General features: G+C 53.8%; 1 protein-coding gene across 1 annotated transcript in view; it reads right to left on the reverse strand.

Annotated features, from left to right (window-relative positions):
* Soga1 (suppressor of glucose, autophagy associated 1) overlaps positions 1-20,985 on the reverse strand; it is a 61,658-nt gene extending 40,673 nt beyond the window's left edge. The window contains exons 1-2 of the mRNA XM_028782030.1: positions 20,305-20,985; positions 2,309-2,533 (exon numbers count right to left, since the gene is read on the reverse strand). Of these exons, the coding sequence (XP_028637863.1) occupies positions 2,309-2,533; positions 20,305-20,985 (906 nt within the window). The remainder of the gene's footprint in view (positions 1-2,308; positions 2,534-20,304) is intronic.
* Positions 20,986-22,372: the final 1,387 nt, after the last annotated feature.

Consider the following 22,372-nt stretch of genomic DNA (forward strand, 5'->3'; position numbering starts at 1 on the left):
AACAACTGTGCTCAGTCATGAGGTCACTGTTTACAGTGCTGGCCTCGGTCCCTGCCAAAGGCCATCAGCAGCTGGGTAGATCAGCCTCTGGGCTCTGAACCTGGGATTGCAGTAAGTCCTTGTGGCTCTGATCTTCAAGGAGAGAGATGGAAACCATAAGCAGCAATCCAGGCCAGGCAAGAATCCTGAGGCATGTGTGACCAAACTCAAAAATCACAGGATGGGTGTGTCACCCTGTTTGACACAGAGGGAAACTGAGGCTCTAAGGAGGAGTGATGCACATCACCCAGGACACAGAGACAAGGCCAGAGTATCCTTATATAAGGATGGGGGACATATTACAGACATGTTCTGGGGCTTCCTGTGGACCCCAGAGTCCCCCAGCCGTGGCCCCTCCCATCACGCGCTCCGCTGACTGGTGCCACACCTAACATACAGGACTCTATTTGGTAATTTCATTTTCTATTCATAAAAGTCTCTATAGAAAAACAGGATCAGAGATGTGAAGCAGCTGACCCAAGCCCACACAGCCACAAAGTGGCCAGACCATCCTCGTGCTAAAGAGTCTCCCTGCTGAGGGTCGGAGATCTCATTAACTGTGTGGATCAGCAAAAAGTGAAAGAGCCTGGGAGGGTTTCTCTGGGGTGGCGTCGGGGATCTCACTAATAACACACCAGCTCAATAAAACCACCAGATCTCAAAAGCACTGCAGGGCACAGGGCCAAGGAGCCTGCAGAGCAGGAGAGGAATCCCTAGGCATACCCCTCCCCGTCCCTCTCCACCTGGTTCCCTCAGCCTGCCTAAGGGAAGCCAGGGAAATCAGCATTCTGAGGATCTCCATAATTGCCTCTAACATTCTCAGCACTCTGGGACGAAGGGTGATGGCAAAGCAGTGCGGCCAGCTACTGCAGAGCCAGAACGTGAGCTCATCGCTGCAGCTGTGGGGGTGGGCAGGAGAAGCGCGGAAATGCTGATTGGCTCGTTCAAATCCCAACAGAAGGGCCCTTCCCCTCCTCCTTGAGGGCTGGGCCCCACCCCCCCCCCCCCCGCCCTGGGCCCCCCCCCCCGCCCGCGCCCCCCCCCCCCCTTCTTGGTCGGCTTGTCTAGGGTTCCTCTCAGAAATCCTCAAAGACCAGGGCCCAACCGCAGATCCGCCTGAGCGTCTCCACTCTTTCCCTCTGTCTCTGTCTCTTACCGATGAGGGAACCGGAAGGTTGTTGTTTTTTTAATCGTATTTTGTTTATGGTTTTTTTTTTTTTTTAGATAACAGGATCTTGGTGTGCAGTCAAGAAAACTGGCTCCACACAGGTACGCAGGCTTGCGTGGAGTCGCAGCCTTCCTAAATCAACACTGGTCACGGAATGCACAGCGTCCTTTCTGAATGCCTTGCAGGGCTGGATTCTCAGGGCCTTCCAGGAGCAGGAGTGTGTGGCTGGCTCAGCGCCCGTGTGCCCTGGGGGTGGGGGGAGCCTTGGGAATCCTAGAACATCCCCGCCTCATGCCCTCTTCTCCCTTGGGCTCCCTGCATAATTCCTAGGCTCCTTCCAGTTCGGTACCAGTCACAGCACCCTTGGTTCCCTGTTCACACAGGACTGAGTTCTATGAGCAGAGGCTGGCCCACGGTCCCCACTAGTCTCCTGGATCTCTGACCTGTCTGAGTGGGGCCATTCCCGCCTGCTCCTTGGGTGGAGAGCAGCAGGGTCCAGCAGTGAGGTCTGAGAGGTGGATGAGCCTAACTTATGAGCCTGGATAGGTGCTTCTCTCCTCTGAACCCCAGCTCCCACCTAAGGAAAACTGACACAGTAATAATAGCTAGTCACCGTCATTCCCTCTTGTGTCTTAAGCCAGAGTTTCAATATCCTGGATTGTATGTCCTTATACCCATTTTGCAGATGAGGAAATCAAAATCCCAAAGCCCAGGTACACTGGAGCGCAGCTCTGAACCATCCTGGTTCAGCTGCAGTCCTTCTATCTCTGGATAGCATAAGAAGCCTGTGGAGCTGAGCAGGGACCACAAGTAGGGGCTCCTCAGAGGCCAAGGCCACACACAAGGCCAACACACAAGAAACAACCTCTTGCTGCTTCAGGAGGGTTCTTGTCATACCATTTTCTGGATCTCCCACTTGGAGGACCTGCCGATCCCCAGGGGTCCCCACTTTGAAGATGGGAAAACTGAGGCCCAGAGAGGCAGGATAATTTGCTCAAGGCAAGCAGTAAGCCTGAGGCCTAACCTGGATCCCCAATGGGGTTTATGATCCAACCACCCAACAAGGGCACCTATTAAGGTTGGCGAAGACCCCAGACTGACCTTTACGTCCTGTTCCAGACCACGGATGAGTTCTCCATCAACCTGGCCTGTCTGGGCAGCGCGGAGGCTGCGGCGCTCAGCTTTCCGAAGTCGGTACTGCAGGATGCGACAGGTCTTGCTGGCTTGGTCCAGCTGCTGCCGCAACTCCTGCAGCTGGTACACGTCTTCCTCCATGTAGACATCCCGCATCTCCAGCATCTCAGCCCGTAGCTCCTCGATCTCATCCTGCAGCAAAAAGAAATGGTCAGACCCCCAGATGCCACAACAGTAGCCAGGATGCCTGAATGCTGGCCACACTCAGCAAGCCGACCTGGGGGTCTGGGGTTTCAGGCTGAACACCACCACCCAAAGACAGTCACAGCTAAATTCAGGGGATCATAAATATATGCCTTCCATGACAAAACAGGCTTTGCAAATGAGACTAAGAGAAGGGTCTCTAGACAGAAGTATTATTCTGGATGATCTGGGTGAGCAGTGAAAGGGAAGCTAGTAAGAGCAAGCAATGTGAGGCAGAAGTAGAGGGAAGACAGCCAAGCTCTGCAGGTGGAGAAAAGACCACCAGCCAAGGAGTGCAGGCAGCCTCCACAAGTGTGAACCGTCCACAAGTGTGAACTGTCCACAAGTGTGAACCATCCATAAGTGTGAACCGTCCACAAGGGGAGAAAAACCCAGGAGAGGATGCTGCTTGTCCTAGAGCACTCAACAGACATGTGGCCTGCCAGGATTTGAGTCTCAGAGACCTGGAAGATAAGCTAAAGCTATACCACTCTTATGATTTGGATCTTAAAGCCCCTCCCCCCTCCAAAGTCATGGCTCTACTGGGAAGTGGTGGACCATTTTCAGGAGGCAAGGCAGAGACATCTTTGGAGAGGGCTCTTGAAGGGCTATTGATACCCTGTGTCCTCCCTCCCATGAGGTGAGCAGCCTCCTGGGCCACACTCTCCCTGCCTTGATGCTCTGTGTCACAGGAGGCACAAAATGACCTTGAACGGAGGCCTCCAAAAGCACAGAAAACACAGCTTTCCTCCGTAGAAAATACAGCCTGCCTTCTCTTGTCTCAGGCATTTTGTCATAGGGACAGAGGGAACAGTAGAGGCTTGCTGCAGAAGCAATGAGAACACACATGAGGGATCAGCTCCACAAGCGTTCACGAGTGTCTGCTACATAACCAGCACTGTGCAGCACACAAAACCAGGGAGGGGTGTTAGTGCACAGCCTTGTTGGGAAAACAAAGTAAACAAAAAAGCAAACTCAGATACCGTTAAGTATCACAGAGGCAAAAATAACAAAGTAACCACGTGGGTTACATGGCAGTGAGCAGCAATGTGGGAAATATGGGGGGGGTCTTAGGGGACATGGTCAAGGAGGCCACCTCTAAAAGAAGGGACATTTAAGCCAAGGCAAGAAGCAACATTCACAAGAGTGCCAGGAAGGGGGAACAGTGTATACAAAGGTTCAGAAATAGAAAAGAACCCAATGTATCCAGACACACCAAGAGGTTGAGTGTAGTGGTGCATGCCTTTAATCCCAGCACTTTCGAGGCAGAGGCAAACAGATCTCTGTGAATTCGAGGACAGTCTGGTCTACAGAGTAAGTTCCAAGATAGCCAGGGCTACATAGTAAGGGCTTGCCTCAGGTGGAAAAAAAAGATACATCAAGAGGACAGGTAAGATGGGTAAAGGTGCTGGCCACCAAGTCATCCTTTGTTTGATCCCTGGGACCCACATGCTAGAAGAGAGGAGAGAACCAACTTCTGCAAGCTGTCCTCTGATCTCCTCACATGTTCTATGACACACACATATAAAAATAAATGTCATTTAAAAAGTATATTTGTTTGTCAAGTAGTTGACAAAATGCCTTTAATCCCAGAACTCAAGAGGAAGAGCCAGGAGGATCTCTAAGTTCAAGGCCAGCCTGGTATACAGAGTGAGTTCTGGACAGCTACATAGAGAAACCCTCTCTCTGAAAAAAAATTAGTTTTAAGTCAAAAGTATGTTTATTTAATAATGGTGCATACCTTTAATCCCAGCGTTTGAAAAGAGGCAAAGGCAGAAAGGCAGGATCTCAGAGCAGAGTGACCTGATCTCAGACCAGGCCAGCCTGGTCTATATAGAAAGCTGCAGGCCAGCCAAATCTTAATACATAGTGGGACTGTTGTCTAAAAAAAGCATTTGTTTGTTTTCCTTTGTTTTAAAGTTTGAGCAAGAGTCAGGCATAGGGATATGGGATTAGGAAGATCATGATTTCAAAACCAGCCTCATCTACGTGAGACTGTCCAAAACCCACAAGGCTGAGGAAATAGAGGGGGCAGCCATGCAGGCCTGGAAGGTCTGGTTTGAGTTTTACATGACCTCGCTCAGGAAGCCCAGCTACTGCCACCTCTGTCACAGCTCCCATGTCACAGCGCCTCACCTCCCTCAGCTCATCTGAGACTGCGTAACAGTGGTCTCCCAGTGACCGTGGGAATCCAAGGGCCCCCTCCCTGCCTGCCTCCCAAACCCAGCCCTTCTTAGCCTCCTGCAGACTCCCAACACACTCTAACTGAATGAATGAAAACATGCCTAGGTAATGAAGAGAGAATAAGAGAGACTTCTCACTGTGAAAGATGGGGTGTGACTCCCAGACACTACACGGAGGGGAATGTGGACGCCTCGCAGAAGAAACACATAATTATGTCTCATGAGAAATATGGAAACTGAGACACAAACATGAATAATATCTACTGTTAGCTTGAACAAGACTGCACACAGAAGGGAAATCGAGTCATCAGGGACGAGGCCCTGACGAAGGCTCTGCTCCTAGGAGAAACACAAAGGTTGGTACTGACGGAAGCAGGGAGACAACCAGGAACAGAAAGGCCACTCTGGAGAGGACACTGGATCTGGAGGGCTAGAGTCCCCTAAAGAAGATGGGAATAAAGGGGAGGGTGTAGGGGTGGGATCCCCTCTGTTCCTCACACCCTTCGCTCACCCCAGGGGTCTGCATAGTCTGGAAAAGGAAACACCTCTCCTCACGCCTGCCTGCCAGCTGCCACTGGGATGAGCACAGGCTGTGGGTCCATACTGCAGTGGGACCAGACTATGGCCTGACTGCAATGGCTCCCTGTGGGGGGAAGGGGTGTAGCCTGCTGGATTGATGGGCAGGTAAGAAGCCAAATTATCCAGGCCACAGCACACCCCAGGGGCCCTCCCATCCATCTGCCTAGCTTCTGGAACTATTTCTTAGAACCTAGGAAAGGAAGACAGAAGTGACAAATTGGCAGCTCCACCCCACCACATGCTGTCTCCCTCAACTCACAACTGATCCAAGTATCCCTACTCGCAGCACCAGACTGTGTCCTGAGGGTGTGTTCACTAGCAACTCCAGAGAGGGTGACCCTGCCTACTCTACTGGCTGCAGAGGATCAGTCATCCCAAAGTCCCCAGAGTCACCACCCCACACCGTGCCAAATGGGCAGACCAGAGTGCACGGGGAGGAAGTGAGACAGTCTGTGAGAGAAATGGGGAAGTGAGGAGCGCATACACCAGCTCAGCCGGCAGGGAAGGGGGCAGCAGGGAAGAGGCAGGAAGTGAAGGCAGACAGCTACATCCATGGCTCAGGCTGCAGGGCCTTGCCATCCGTGAGCAGATCACATGTTACCCTGTTATCCTGACAGAAGTGGGAAGATGTGAGGGCCAAGATGTGACTCTAGGTCAGAGTGAGTCAAGGGGGACACAGGCACACTCAAAGCTCAAGCTGCTGAGACTCATTAGCAGATGTGTGCCATTTAGATCACAGAGGGTGACGTCCCTCCATATTTTAAGTAATGAGCTTTTGTGAAAGTAGTACATGGTCAAACAGAAAGTTTTGAAAAAAATACAGAAAACATCAATCACAATTTCTTTACCTGGTTCTGAGTGACTGCTCCCCAGAATGGTAGAGCTCACTGATAGTGTCTGCGTAACATACTCGGGAGTGTGGGTCTACCCCAAGTGCTATGCAAACCTCCCCATTTCCCGATCCAGACCTACTAAGTCAGAAACTCGGGGACTGGGCTCCCCAAGTGATTCTGAGGCAAGGAATTTCCTTCCCACTTTCTTCCCCACAGAAGACAAGAGTCCCATGTCACAGCACAAGTCCCTGGTTCTGTGCCTGACACAGGCGTCTAGGGAAGAAGTGAGTGAATGACTATCCCCGACAGCTGTCTCTTGGGGAACTGCCTTCACCACAGTGCAGGCTGTTGTGGACATGCCAACTCTGTATCTGAGGAGGTCTGGGGGGCTGAGGCCTCTGGGGGCTTGCCCCAGCTGCAGGCAAAACACCCACCAGCCCCTCCTGGCACGGCTCGAGCTGACAAAAGCAGGCTTGTGGGCCACATGGGCGGACACTGTAGAGCTTAGGCAGAGACTCTGGGTGTCTGGGCCTGAGGTGGGGGCAGGGAAAGGACAGAGGCTCGGTGTACACACCCAGCTCAGAGATCTTCTGGACACCCGGGCCCTGCAGTCAGGGTTTTGCCTTCGGAGGCTCTGAGGTGGCAGATCCAGCTGGAGAGAGCTGAGACATAGGCCTCCTGGCTTCACAGACAGTCCAGAAGCCCCACAGAGATGCCCCCTCTTGAAGTCTTCCATAGGCCATCAAGAAGGAGGGATCAATCTCACAGAACAAGGTTTTGAGGTTTCCCCTCCCCAACATGGGGGCACTCCGAGTCTCACCCTCTGCCTAGATTTAAAAGGCCACACTGTGCAGTGCCCATCTTGGAGTCTGAGGAACCCCAGTTCTCAAACCCACACCCTGAAATGAACTAGACCCTTAGACTGTTATCAACCCTGAAGAAGCCAAAGAAAGGTGTCACGCAGTCCTGCCAGGCTCTGATTTCATGCTGCCCTCTGTCCCTTGAAAGGGACGCCTAAGCCCAGGCTACAAACAAGGAGAGGAAGGGAGGGCAGGGTCTAGGGACAGTGCAGTATGCACGATTATCCCTTTTCAAGGGGCCTTGGCTCTGTTCAGAAGGCAGTGTCTGTTAATTAGAGAAAATCTGAATAAAAGCAGGTGGTGTTCAGGCTCATTCCACTAGCTTCTGCTTCAGGTTCAAGCCCCTGACCTTTGACCCCTTGGCCATGCCCCAGTCTGCTCCCTATTCTATCTTGCACCTGGACACGGAGACATGCTAGGACCTAAAGGCTGGCCCTGGTCTACAGAGAGGCTCACACACAGGCCCATCCATGTACTTCTGACTGCTAAATTTCTTCCTAACCCTGTGGGCGGCCCTGAAAATGCTCCCATTTCACAGAGAGGGCATCTGAGGCTCAAAAGTTTCCCAGAGCTGTTCAAACTAGGGAGGGGGTAAAGCTGGATTCCATACAAGGCAAGTGGCCCTAGGCCAGGGCATGCTAACGGCATTCTTCCAGCTTTACTCAGGCCGTTTGCTATGCTCTACTGACCTTCACTGCGCTGACTCCCAGTTCTTGCATCTTTCCAGAACATTCCTCTTTCCCCTGATCTGATTCAGAACCTACACTCCGAGCTGCATGGTCCCTGATGGTAATGACTTATGGTTGTATTTGCTTTTTCCTCATCTTTCTTCCTCTAACTGCCTGAGGAAGGGCAGGGCAAGGCTGGGTCTCACTTCTGGTCCCCAACATCTCTAGGATGTGGAATGCAACAGGCACCACGGGCAGGTGTGACCAAAAGAGAAAGGCTATGGGTCTGCCTGGTCTCTCTCCATAGCCTGGAGCCTTCTGTCCTTTTGACCCCAGATCTAGGGCTTGTGTGAAAGGGCAGGTAGAGCCCAGGCTGACCCCAGTGACAACCACAGGAGGATAGCAAGGTCTGTCTGCCCAGGGACCCGCCAGCTCCCCACACACTTCCTACATGTCAAGTGCCTCTCTGTTCACAGTGATCCAGGAGGGCTGCCGGCAGAGAGCAACCTCTCAGAGATGGCCAGTTCCCAGGACTCCTGGGAGACTGGCCCGGAAGAGTCTCTAGGTTCAGGCTGGGCTGGAGGACCCAACATGAACTCATAATACTGCTAATAATAGGCTTGCAGGGTAGCAAGGGACTTCACAGTTTATGCAGACATTCCTGGTGAATCATCTCATGGGTCCTTGCAGAAAGCAAGGCAAGCTAGGAATCTGTTCTACAGGGAGAGCTGCATCCATCACAGGGAACGGGTCCTGCTGAGCCCACCCAGACAGGGAGAGCCCTGGAGGGAACACTCACAGGTCCCCTCCTCTATGTGGCTACTCAACACAGTCACACCTTTATTCACAATAACCTCCTGAAATGAGCATCTCCTTCCATTGTGGCCTCGAGAACACAGTGAGGTTGTGTCAGAAGCACCTAAGACCTGGACACCAAAGAACTTTCTAATATTTTCATATCCTATAATGGTTGCTGCAAAAATGTCAAAATATTGTTTATATTCATCAATAACTTGAAATTACAGTAGTTAAAGCAGCCATCAGAATTCAAGAGTTAACAAACACATAAGGATACCATAGTTGTAACATAGTAACTGTTTCAATCTAGCTGGGTTCCTTGTATTTGAAGGTTAATACTGAAAGACACTATCCTGAGGGCCTCAGCAGAGGCTTCATAGGGTCCATGCACAGAATACGACACCAGAGCCTCTGTTCTCTTGGAAGCACTACCATCTGCCAAGCCTGGGTTATTATCCCAGCTGCAATAGCTCCTATCAGGCATAAAAAGGGAGGAAGAGCGCTGGGGAGATGGTTGGATGGGCAAAGCGCTCGCTGTGCAAGCACTCAGACCTGAGGTCAGATCCCCAGCACCCTTGGAAAAAGTAAGGCATAGAGACAGGCAGATCCCTCGCCAGCCCTGACTTCAGGTTCAAGGACTGACTCTGTGATGTCCACATGGATGTAAGATGACTGACTGTCCGTGAGAACAGAGTAGGGGATGGGTTTGGTAGAGTCCTTCCTTGTACAGGAGTGCAAACTGTGTGCCTAATGGATTTGGCCTATGGGAAATGAGAAAGACTGGACATGACATCCCTTTGCAGACACACAGCAAGTGGTAGTGGACACAGCCCCTACCCAACATGGAGGCCTGTGGACCACATCTGAGACCCCAGCTATGCCCAGGTGGGATCAGAAGCTGGGAACTGACAGCCTAGCGCAGTGAGCCCATAGACTGCACACCTGAGCCTCCTGTTCCATCCCTGCCTCCTGACTTTACCTCAGAAACACTAACTACCTTTGGCACATCTGGGTGTTTGAACACTCAATGAATGCCTACAGTAGGCCTGGTGGCCAGGCAGGCCTAGGCTCTTGTCATGGCTGCCCTCCCTCCACCTCAGTAAACTACTCTCAACTTAGTACAAGGCATGCAGTGATTCTCTGTCCCTTCTTCCCTCCCTCCCTCCCCCCCTCCCCCCCCCCCCTCCCTCCCTCCCTCCCTCCCTCCCTCCATTGTTTCTCCAGCACAGAGAACTCAGCATCTTGCAGATTAGTGCTTGCTTTGTACCCCAGCTCCCAAAGAGTGATTTTTTTAAATACTTAAGATGTGATTAAAACTGTTTAAGTGTTCCCCACTTTAAACCCTCCAATGATTATCAAAGCCCATGTGTCTCCTGACTGGCAAATGGCTAAGCTGTGGCACTGGCAGCAGCACCGGCAGCAGAGGGGCAGGGCTCTGGAAGCCTGGAGCAGCCAGGCTCTGGCTCCATGAAAGAAGCCAGCCACAGTAGATGCTGTGGGATGCCATGCATGTGACATTGTGGATGGGTGAGGTTATGGGACAGAGAACAGGCCAATGGTAGAGGGAGGGCTTTGATTGTAGAGGAAATCTGGCTGAACAATGAACTCTTCTAAGCCTTTTTTTTTTTTTTTTTTTATAGCTACATCCCTAGCTCTCAGGTATAATTTATATACAGTAAAAAAAATTTTTTTTTGATGTATCTGATTAGGGGCCTGTGAGATGGTTCAGTAGGTAAGGGCCCTTACCACCAAGCTTGACAATCTGACTTTAATTCCAAGAACCCACTTGACAGAAGGAGAGAACCAAGTTCCATAAGCCATCTGACTCCCACACGCATGCCCACACTCATATTAACTAGAGAGGAAAGGTAAGTAAGTAAATAGAAAAATGGATTGAAGAAGAAATAAAATTGTAATGGACCTAGTTTATAGACATTATCCCTTATCTTGACTGGGGTTAACAGTTAGAGAACTGAATGTATTTATCAAAACTTATTTTGCAGTGAGATCTTTTTTTAAACAGACAAAAAGCAAAGAGGAAACCAAATCTCCATGGGGCGACTCGTTCATCACGCAGAACAAACCTATCCCAGGAGCTCAGGCTCCCCCAGGCCTGACCCCCACTCCCTTCACCTCCATGTCCCTCAGCCCCTCCTCATGTGGGCCACACTCCAGCTACCTGAGGCTTCCTCCAGCAGCAGAAATCACCTGGCCTGTCACAGCCTTCAGCCTCTGCCATTGCTGTGTGGGTGGCCTGTGGCACCTCCCACCTAGGCCGCCTGCAAAGGAGCCTAGCCTTCTCCTTCCCTCATACTGCATGACACAGTTCTATTAGTGACAATTATTTTACTTATATGTCTGCTTGATTGTGGACAGCCCATTTCTGTCACAAGAGAACCACCTATGACAGGCCTGGCCTAGCACATATAGAGGAGCTCAAGAAATAGCCATGTGTGAACAGCCAGGCTGAGGGGAGGACAGTCAGGCTGAGGGGAGGACCACCATCCCACTGAGCAGCTGCAGCAAACTGTCTTTAGACTCTGAGGCCAATCTCCATGGAGGCTTCAGCTCCCAGCACAGTGACACTGGACCACGGACGGCCATGACAGATTCCAAATCTTACCAAACTGTATCATTCCCTTCCCAGCTCCCAAGCAGACTCAGGAACGGATGGGGAAAGCTGAGCTCTATATGGGACCAGGGACTTCACTCCAATCAACCACTCTACAAAGGACCAGGGGCTCCGCTCTGCCCACCTCCTCCCACACCACTTGGCTACCATGGCCCTCCCTTGGGCCAAGGCCCAGGCTGCCTACCCATCTGCCACCCTGGCTCTAGGTCACTTGTCACCCACTCTGGCCCTGGCAACCTACCCCAGCTATGGAAGAGCTGACCAGCAGGGTGGCCAGCAGTGGCCACAGGGACAGCAGGCTAACTCCACCCAAAAGGCCAGAAAAGCCATCTGCTGTCCCCTCCTCCTCCCCAGGACTCTGACAAGGCTCCAGATGAGATCATTGCACTCAGACCCCAGGAGGAGGGCTGCAAAGAACTTCACTTCCCTCTCAGCTGAAATGCAAACACTCCAGAGGCAGAGGCAGAGAGAGGAAGGAGAACTCAAAGGCTCCATCAGTTACAGAGCAGGCAGTGAGGCTGAGAAGGACTCTGGGCTCCTGCCTCCCTGTCAAGCTCAACTCAGCTTAGCCTCTCTGGGCAGAGGTTTGGGGGGTCAGGGTCAAGCTTCACAGGGAAGTCACATCCAGCCACGCATCACCAGGTCACAGGATCCCAATGATGTCTGATCCTAGAGATCTGAGGTTCCACCTCTCTGGGCCCTGCCTCTCTAACACCATAGAGAGCTGACAGACTGACCGAGGCGGGCTCGTGCCACCAGTACACAGTTAGTCCCTCCAGCCCTGGTAGGCAAGAAGCCTGAGATTAGAGGAGTCAGGAGACAGGACTTAGGCTCGTAAATAGGACAACAAAAGTAACAAGAGCTGGCACTTCCAAGGGTGTGGCATGTGCCAGACGACAGGTAGAGATGAGAAGCCATTATCTCTTTCTCAGTGACGATCCTTTGTGGCAAGTTCTATTCTTACCCTTCCCAGTTCACACGGGAGCAAACTGAGGCTGAGGGAGAGAAGGCAGTGAGGTGGTCTCCAAGCCTGACACAGCTCTGCATATGAGGTAGATGTTCTATCAGGAAGTTTGTTCTCTCTCTCTCTCTCTCTCTCTCCTGTTTCTCTCTGCCTCTCTGTCATCTGTCTTTCTCTTCTCTCTGTCTCCGTCTCCGTCTCCCTCTCCCTCTCTCTCTTTGTGTGTGTGTGTGTGTGTGTTGGTCAAGGACAGAGAGAGATGGCCAGAGGCTCCTGCCTACCCAAGGTCATATCTGGTTTGTCACTGCCCTATTCAAAGCCTAGGGGCAATGCCTCGAGGCCCTGTGCTTCTGGGCACACTGAAGGGAGCACAGATACTGTCTCTCCTGTCCTGCCGAGTGCACAGGAAGGAAGGCAGCTTTAGATCAGGATTTGTTGACAACATCCCCCAATCTCTGGGCTTCAGCCAAGTCTGTAACAGAAGAGAGCAGGGCGTTGAGGATTTAAAAATCACAAGAGCCAAACAGCCTGACTCTCTCTTGTCACTTACAGCTGATGAGACTAGCAAGCAAGGTGACGTAGCATTCCTTGGGCTGCAGTTTAAGCCTGATTAGAAGGAAGGGGCTAAACACTCTGGAAGGTCCATGCTGCCATGCAGAGCCAGGAGTGGCTGCCGTGAAACCAGAAATTACTGGTTAACAATCTAGTCACTGTGAGCTAAATGCCCCACCAAGGAGTCCCCATAAAGCTCCTTGTACCTAACATAGGAAACTTGGCCTAGAGCAGTCCCCAGGAGCTCATGGAAAGGAGGCAGGGGAATGGATCCAGTAATGCAAGGGCAAAGAAGGCGGGGTGGGGTTGGGGATGGGGAGAAACACATCTGGGTGGAAAGGCTGGGGAAGCATAACTTAAGGCAGCTCAGCCATGGACTCAGCCATGGGTGGGACAGGAGGGGAGGTGCCTAGGCAAAACAGCACCAGGGAGGCATGACCAAGCAAAGTCTGGTGCTACTGAATAGTCCTGAAGAGCCAACAGGCTCAGGCAGTTGGGGAATCAACACACACACACACACACACACACACACACACACACACACACACACACCAGCCACCTTTATTCTCATCTGTGGCCCAGGCAGGAGAGTCTTTACCACTATCTTGGATTGGGGCCCCAGGGGCTGTCCTCCACCAGTAAGCAAGCATCACCAGGTTGCAAGCGAGGCACAGGTTTGGCCATCAGGGGAGGAGTGACTTAGGGTAAGTGAGCTTCCAAGGATCCACAAAGCAAATGGCTCCACACACCTCCCAGACAGATGGGCGCATCCAGAGCGAGGGGCCCAGGGCTCTCAGGGCTCAGACCAGAGCCTGAGGCTGTTGAAGGGTAAGGGCTGAGAACCAGGATGAATGAAACACAGAGGGGACCAACTCCTCAAACTCTGGGCTCCCTCATGGTGAATGCTCATGGTGACGGTGCAGGACATTTTGCAGAGCTGAGGTTCATGAAGACAGGACAGAGCGCAAAGCGCATGCCCAGAGCTGCAGCCCAGGCTCGTGCCAGATCCGTGCTTTCAGTCCTTCTGACTGAGACAAAGGGAGGATGGACAATAGCTTCTACCTCCTCGGACTCCTGCCCCACCTTGGGGCAGCCAGCAAAGGCAGCCACAGCGCTGGCCCCAGGAGCCCCACCTTCCTGCACCAGAGGGGTGTGTACTGACTACAAATGATGTCATGTGTTGGAGGCTAGGGGTTGGCCACAGTTAGAACCCTGGCTGCCAGCCAGGCATTGGTTTTGAACTTAACTAAGTCCTTTTCTGGAGTGTCCCTCTGCCACAGAGGATACCTAGAGCCTGGGGTCCCTTCCATCTTCTGTACACAGGACAGTGACAGACTCTCATGTGTCTGAACTCTTATCTCCCCAAGTATCTGAAAGAAAATAATTGAATTTCCACTATATAGACTGGAAGACTGAGGTTCAAAGTGGCAACATGTACAGGAAGGGAAGTGACAAGGTGCAGTTTGGCCTCAGACCTGATTCTAAAGATGGAGTGTGCCTTTGGGACCTCACAGTCTTCCTTGCTTCTGTCTTCATTAGCACCCTGAGATAGCAGCAGTTTTGTGCCTAGTGCTAGGGCCACATGGCCCCAGCCCTACTACAAATCAACAAAGCTATCTTCTAGCCAGGGTCTACTGCCCAGGCACTAGAGCCCTTCCTAAGTACCCCCGACCCCCTATCCCTGACCCCACCCCCTAGTTCCATGACTCTCACACCCATGACTCAACTCTATTCTTTCTTCCCTCTCGCTCTGTCCTTTCCTGACAGGCTCTCACTCTGTAGTACCGGCTGGCCTTGAACTCCTGGCCCAGCCTCCTAAGTGCTAGGACTGAGTGCGTGTACCACCACATCTGGCTCCAGCCCTCCCTTTTAAACCTACCATCCATTTCCAGAGCAGAACTATAGCTGATCAATTAGGCATACACATCCATGTAATGAGCCCCTCCAATGCGGTAGGCCCTGTTCCAGAAGCTGAGCACAGAGGGAGCCACTTGGGCAAAGCCCCAGCTGTGACACCTCCTCCTCCAGGAAAGCCCACTCGGCTGCTCTTGGGTACCTATACCTCTTCTCACTTCTGTAAGTTCTAGACTAGACATGGGTACCCTCTACAGATCAGGGCATCATGGCCTCTGTAACTTGCAGCAGAGGGAGACTGGGTAAGCCGGAAATTCCAAAGGGATTAGAAGAGTTACCCTGAGGCACTGTTACTTCTAGGGCAGGCTTGACACATGTCCATTTCCCTTAGCCCCACAGGGCCTGGCTCAGGAGCCTGGGGAGCTCTGATGCAGCTTCTCCAGTCATGGAGACCCACAGACTCCACCTGCTGCCCTCCTCAGTTGGGCCCCTGAAGCCCCAGATCCAGGCAGTTACAAACCCAGTCCTGACTCTGCTCACAGTCCCAGCAGCACACTAAGAAACCTTACAAGCAGCTGGAAACAGAGAGCCATACACAGTAGCTCCAGGGGGACACTGACCAAGATTTCCTGTGTTTATGTGCATAGGTGAAATGTCACAGTCAGTGTACAAAGATGTGTGTCTATATGAGCATGAATGTCAGGGTGCCCTGGTTAAGCAAACGCCATGTCTGACATTCACAAGACTAACCCTTGTGTGAGTGCTAATGTGTATGGAGGCTGGATCCATCCTGCCTGTGAGGGTATCTGTCCTCACGGATCTGTTGAACCTCAGGTGCATATGCACAAGTTGCTTGCTCTCTGAGGAAGGGACAGCTCTGGGTACCGAGGTGAGCCAGTGTCTGTGTCACCTGACAAGGATGAGTCTCTGGGATCCTACATGGGATGCTGGTGTGTATAGATACTGTCTGTGTGCATTTATGTGCACACCTTCACATGTATAGGGACTTCCTATGTCTGAGAGGGTTTGCATGCTGTGTGTAGAAACATGTGCTTCCCAGCCTGGACTCTCCAGCTGATATGTGTTGGGTTTGGTAGCATGTGGTATGAAGGGTCTATCACTTTCCGTGTGGATCCATAGTGAACGTGCCTAGAGGCTGGCTTCTGGACGCATATAGCATAAGTGAGTCACTGAATGTATACACCAGGCAGACACGAGTAGCTGTGGGTTTCTAGGCTTGATCTCTGAATAAGTGTACATGTGTTTATGTGTACAGGACTGTGTCCAGGGACACAGGCCCGGCCCCTTGCAGAGTCCACTGAGCTTTGTGGTCTCCTCTGGCCACAGCAGCTGCCGCCCACAGTTTCCATCCTGCTGGAGCTGCTCCCTCAACTGCCAAGCCCTGCCCCTCAACCAGGAGCTACAACTCAGGGCAGAAACCAAGGGACTTTGCTGACATAATGACAGGCTGGGTCCCTCCTCCTCTACCTCTTAGGAGCTTTGAAGGATCTGCCTGAGGCTTGCTATTCAGAAGACTTGGGCCATGTCAGAGGAAGGGTGGGAGGAGGAGAGGAACGTTAGGAAAGGACAGTGACTGGTTTGGCACATTTACTGAGCAATGGATACGCATCCTCACAATAAAGAGGTTCATGACAATCCAATCCCCTCCCCCACCCACCCCCACCCCCCGTCTTACAATCCAACCCCTGTCTTACAGGCATGGTCCTCCCAGAGGCACACCCCCACCTACAGGCTTAGATAGATATCAGCATTTTAGGTTTTTGTATTTTGAGACTCAGTCTTAGCCCAAGCTGGCCTTGAACTTACTACATTGCCGAGGAGAGCCCTCCTGTGCCTCCCAAATGCCAGAATTACAAGCCTGTTCCAGCATTCCTGGCTTATGAGGATCTAGGGGTGGAACCCAGGGCTTTGGGCATGCTGAGCAGACACTGCCCCGACTGAGTTTACTCATCATGGCTGCCTACAAACCTTAGCCTGGCACCTGGCCCACAGGATTCCTCTCACCAATCTCTATCCAAGACCAGACACATCAGTAGCGATCAAAAGCACAATCTCACTGGCCACATGGCAGAAGGAACTGGACCAAAATTGAACATCGAGGTTGGAATGTGGGCTGTACGACAGAATCCTGGAGCCTCCGCTTGCAATCACCAGTCAGTAAGGGCTTTTCTCTGGGACCTCGTGAGTGGCTTCTACGACTTGCAGCTGGAACCCCCAGGCAGGGGTCGTGGCTCCCCACTGCCAACCCCACTGCCAACCCGTGCAGTGGGAAATGTGATCTTGCCTTTCTGCACTGCCTGAAGCAGCACTCCATTTATTAACCCTCAAGGGCTGAGGACGCCCTCCCGGCTCCTCCCAGTTCCTCCAAGAATGAACACACAGACATCCTGTCTGCTCATTGGCTCAAAATCCTAACAGTTCCTCACGAGACACAGGGATCTCACTTTCAGATATTTTCTTCACTATTCACATCTCCCCGATTACTGAGAAAATCCTTGGAGAGTGTCCAGGCACACCCTGTCAGCTCCATTACACAAATGAAAAACAAAACAAAACAAAAACAAGAGCATCTCAGAGAGGCCCAGCCACTTGACCATGACCACACAGCAGACGTAGAATCAGGGCTCCGAGCCAGATCTTTGAGTTCCAGTACTCGGAGATACCACATGGCACATAGGTAACGGTTAGTGGTCACAGGGACCTTAGACCACTGGGTGAAAGTCAAACACAGTTAACCTGGTTGCTCTACAGCTAAAGTCGTATTTCTGGGTCCTGAAAACCTTACTGGATGACCCCCAGACACCTTGACTAGAAGGGACCCAATGTCAGACTGTAGCATACTTCCCCAATTGCTCCCCAGTGATCACAACCAACACTCAGAACCATTGACATGATGCTCTGCACAAACCCTATGCCTGTATCCAGGCCTCTCTCTGCATAGTTCAAGTGACATCAAGCTCACTACCTTCCCTGCAGAAGTGCTTTCTATCTTATCATGGACAGAGGCTTGACATTCTCCTACCTCTCTAACTTAGGTCGTGGAGTAGGGATTCCCGAGACAGGAGATATGCAGTTACTCAAGGGTCCTTCCTGGTTGACAGTTTATCCACACCCCGTCTCCCCTAGCACACACACAAATTGGGAGGTGAACCTGACCAGAGTCAGTTGGAGTCGAGAGAGAGTCAGCTGGAGTCCAGGGCATTCCCAGGACTCATAAGGTCAGTCTGCAGTGCAAACACTGGGGATTTGGAGTCATTTTCCTTCTAACCCAGTTTCTGTACCTCAGACATAAAGTGGTTTAGAGAAACAGGAAACACTCAGGAGACTGCTTCTCCCTTACTCTCAGCCCTGGCTGCCTGGAGCAGGTCCCCTTCCTGCTCTGGCTAAGTCAGCCCCTGGCACTGTGACAAAATAACACCTACAGTAAGAAGCTGCACTGTGAGTGTGCAGTCCACACTCTCAGGGATTTCACTGTATCTCCGTGAGGGCAGACACTGTGGGAAACAATCCTGCAGAGTAGAATGGGTACTGCCCGGATGCATGCAGTGAGTCAACATGGCCCCCTTCCTCACTTGCCAAACTTCCTTCAGCGTAGAATGCTCTTACTGTAGCTCCTTGTTCGGCCGGCTCCATCATCTCTCAGCTCCTGGCCTCCATGAGTCCTCTGGCCCACCTCCACCGAATCTCACCCTTATCACCAGCCACATTGTGTTTTACTGTGACTATTGTTTAACTCTGGTCTCACTGAGGCTCTCCCTAGTTCAGTCATCTTCCAAAATCTGCTCTAAGCAAACAGTGAGTGAGTGAGTGAGTGAGTGAGTGAATGAATGAATGAATGAATGCATTTGAGGTCAGGAAGAAGACCCCCGCCTGCTGCCCCAGAATCCACAAAAGCATGTGACAGATGCACAAGGAACCATGTTCTCCATCCTGAGAGCAGCAGATCTCAGCCACCGCATCTAAAGTTTCCTACAGTGCCCAATGCTCCAGCTATGTGCACATTTAATCTTCAAGGATGATCTGTGTGTACTTGTTTAATTCTTAAGATGAGAAAACTCAGGTCCAAACATGCTAAGTAATGTGCCCAAGATCACACAGCCAGGAAGCTACAGATCCCAAAGCTTGTGCACAAAGACTCAACCGAATGGATGGCAGCAACTGAGGTTCAGTCTGGCCCTGGAACTGGAACTCAACTGGGTCCTGGTCTCTAGGAGAACCTGGACTCAACCCTCAGCCTCCTGGGACCACTTTCCCATCTGTATCCTCACAGCTGGTTTTAGATGGAGTTTGGGGCTCTATCTGATCACTTCCTGAGAGCACAGAAAAAGGGGCAGGCTCTGGACAGGAAGAAACCAAACCAAGAGCTATTGAGTTGTCCTCATTTGCGCAGGTCCAGGTCTGGAGTAGCTCAGGCTGGGAATTCAGGAAGCCACTAGGAGCATCCCAGGAGGTCATCTCCATCCTCATCCCCTCCCTCCACTACAACTGCTGACTCCACCCGCTAACTGAACCCCACCTCCCAAATGTCAACACTGAGTAACACTTTTGTGAAGACTTATACTCCCATTTAACTGAAAAAGAGTGGAGGCCTGGCCTGGGGAAGGCCCAGCCTACAAACAGGTGGTAAACGATCCTTTGTCAGATAGACCTGTGTCCTCTCCTGTACAGGAGCTTACTGAGAACATGCTGGAAAGAGGACCAAAAGGAAAGCAAGAGTAACAACCCAACATCCTAAGGAAGAAGAACCCCCACCCCACTCCCTACCCCCCAGACAGTAGAAGCAAGATGCAGTTAAGTGCTGCAGGGCAGACATGTCATTAGAGAGCTGTCAACTCCGTGGCTCCTGTCCAGGCCATTCTGGGTGCTGTGCCAGGCTATCAACTGTCAAGTACAGACAATACTGCAGCATCTTCCAGCAGTAGCAGTACAGCCCATGAAGATCCCAGCTTCCCATGCCAAGGTCAAAAAGCCAAGGCAGGACTGTCCCCATAGCTGCCACCATGTCAAGGAACAGGCAGCCAGAGCACGGGCTGCACCTAGGTGCCCAGTCACAGCAGACTGTTTCTCCCAGACAGCTCTCTAGTCCCCCACACAGAGAGGGGATACCCCTAACCAGCAGGGCAGTTTCCCTCTTCCCACAGGGAGCACGGGCCAAGTCTGCCCAAGCCACTCTCAGAGGGGACAGAAGACAATATCCTGGGATTGAGGAAGTGGCCTCTGAACCAGTTCTCCCACGACATCATCCTCCCAGGCTGTGGGACCGTTAGACTGGGCGGAAGTGGACTCAAGCCAAGGGGATGTTCCCAGATGTCACGCTTTCAAATTGGATCCGCCCCAAAAGGCAGGCGAGGACAGGCCTGCCGGGGAAGCCCTGGGTAAAGACTTAGGATGTGTTCTGCCTCTCCTTGCCAGGGGATAGCCACGGTTTCCCTGGCAGCCCAGCACACGGACATTGGTTCCAGAACAGAGAGACGGGAAGGCCTGCTGACCTGGGGGCGGGGTCCTGGGCAGCTTAAAGTGGAGGTCAGCCCTGGCTGACTATCCCCACTCACCCATCCGAGCATCCTCTAAAACAGTTTTACCGCGGGTGGGAAAGTGCACATCGGGGTCCTTTTGTCGCTGTCTTATCCATAATCTCTCTCACGAGAAGAGTGGGAAGAGAAGGTGGGGCACTCTCCCTGCTTGGTCAGCGTTAAAGTGGCCGCCTGTGGCCGCTGTGAGCCCGGATGACCAGTCCTCCCCTGCCCCTGCGACTCCCCCTTTTCCCCTAGGTCCCCACCTTGAGATAGTCGTTCTCGGAACGCAGCTCTTCCAGCTCCCGTACCAAGCCTCCGGGCCCACAGTCCAGCATCTCCTCGGTGAGGTCGGAGAAGGCTAGCGAGGCGCTGAGTGGCAAGCGGCTGCTGCCCACCGACGATGCAGCCACCGACGGCTCATCCGGCGAGGCGGGTGGCCGCGGAGGCTGCTGCCCCGACGGCGCGGGCTGGGATGGCTGCCCGGTGCGGGTCCCCGCCGGGCCGCCCGCCGCAGACTCGGCGTCGCTGCTCAGCGCCAGCTCCAGGCCCAGCAGGCGCGCCTCCTCCGACGCGCAGTCCGACACCTCGGAGCTGCTGTCCGTGAGGCTGGGCGGCGGCGGCGGCGGGCGGGGCCCGGTACCCGGACGAGGGCGGCCCTTGGCGCGGACCCCCGTGCGCACCCCGGCCACCCGCGGCCCCGCGCCCCGGGTGCCGGGAGCCACCGCGCGCCCCTTCTTGTCGGGCCTCGCCGAGGACGCGGCGCCACAGGCTGTAGCGGCGCCCGGGCCTGTGCCGCGGCGGCCTTTGGCCAAAGACCAGCCGGCCACGTCCTTGGGCCGGGCTGGCGATGGCGCGCGGTGGCTCTTCTTCCTCTCCGCGGCCGGCGCGGGCGCAGGCGGGGGGCCGTAGCCCCGCGCCGATGACTCTCCCGCTGGCGCCTCCATCGCGGCCTCCCCGGGTCTCAGCGAGCGGCGCGCATGGCCCGGGAGCGGCCGGCCTGGGTGTCCCTGTGGCGGGTCTCGGATGCGCTCCCGCCGCTCAGGCCGCGACTGCGCTCCGGTCTCCTGTGTCCGGGGGCTCCGCTCGGGCCCTGCCCCGCGCCGCGCGGCCTCTCCACCACTCGGTGCTCGCAGCGCGCGGCCCGATCTCCTCCAGGCGCCGCGACTCCGACTCCGGCTCCGCCCGGTGCCCGCCCCCTCCGCCTCGCCGCGCCCCCGGAGCGCGCCCGGACCCCGACTGCAGCCTGCTCGGCGATCGCCGCCTCGGACTCCCAGTCCGGCTGAGGCCAGGGCCCCGGCTCCGCCCGGCGCGGCCCGCCCCCCACGCAGCCCCGCCAGCTCCCCGCCCCGCCGCCTCGGCTCGGGGGCGCGCGGCTCGGCGAACAAAAGGCGGACGCGGCGGGAGCAGCGGGGAGGGACGCGAGCGGGGAGCGAGGGAGGGATCCGCGAGGCAACAGCGACCCCCTCGAGGGTCAGGCGGGCCCGGGCAGCCGCGGCCTCGGCTCGCTTTCGCCGCTCTGGGCCACCGACCGCTCCGCTGCCGGCTGGGGGATCACACCCGGCCGAGGAGCCTAGAAGCCCGGCGTCGCCGTGGGGGCCTCGTGGACGGCAGGAGAGAATATTTCCCGGCAGAGGCCCCGCGGACCTCAAAGGGCCGGAGCCAGCATCCATGCACACCCAGCACCGCGCCGCGCGCCCCTTGTGGGTGCTGAGCCTGCGCGAACTCCGCCCCCTTTAGCTGGGCATGACAAACGACCCCATCCTATAGAACTGTAAACTGAACACGACCTGGCACGCGGTCGGCTTTTGGTCTGCGAAGGAAGCAGGATGGAGCCTCCAGAGTGTGCTGAACTCCTCCTGCCTCGTCTGTCTGTCCGCTGCCATAGGGACCATGGCGCCCCGCGTGCAAACCCGGGCATAGTCTTGTCTCCCCGACCCCAATTTCATGGTCGTTGCAATTAACTTCAGGCTGTACCTTGAGGATGCCAGACCATTAGATGATTGGGGTTGGGTGGCAGGTTCTGGGCCTGTTGGGGGCTGGCATGGGTTGAAGACTGTGACCCTGAATACCAACAGGGTCAGGTCGTCTCCACCCCACGGACTCCAAGGCCCTGGTGGGCGTTGTTTCTTTCCTCTTGAGCTACTCAGGCTAACAGTTAATTTCTCAGGGTCCCTTACACCTTTCTCACCTCTGCCCTCTCCTCACTGCGCCTAAACCACAGTAAGTTCTTTGGCCTTGGGAAGGCATTCATCCACATGTTGAGCCACCCAGAAGGGTAGCCCTTACACACACACACACACACACACACACACACACACACACACACACACA

Source organism: Grammomys surdaster, unplaced genomic scaffold (genome assembly GCF_004785775.1).
Source record: "Grammomys surdaster isolate TR1022 unplaced genomic scaffold, NIH_TR_1.0 677, whole genome shotgun sequence".
Lineage (NCBI taxonomy): Eukaryota > Metazoa > Chordata > Mammalia > Rodentia > Muridae > Grammomys > Grammomys surdaster.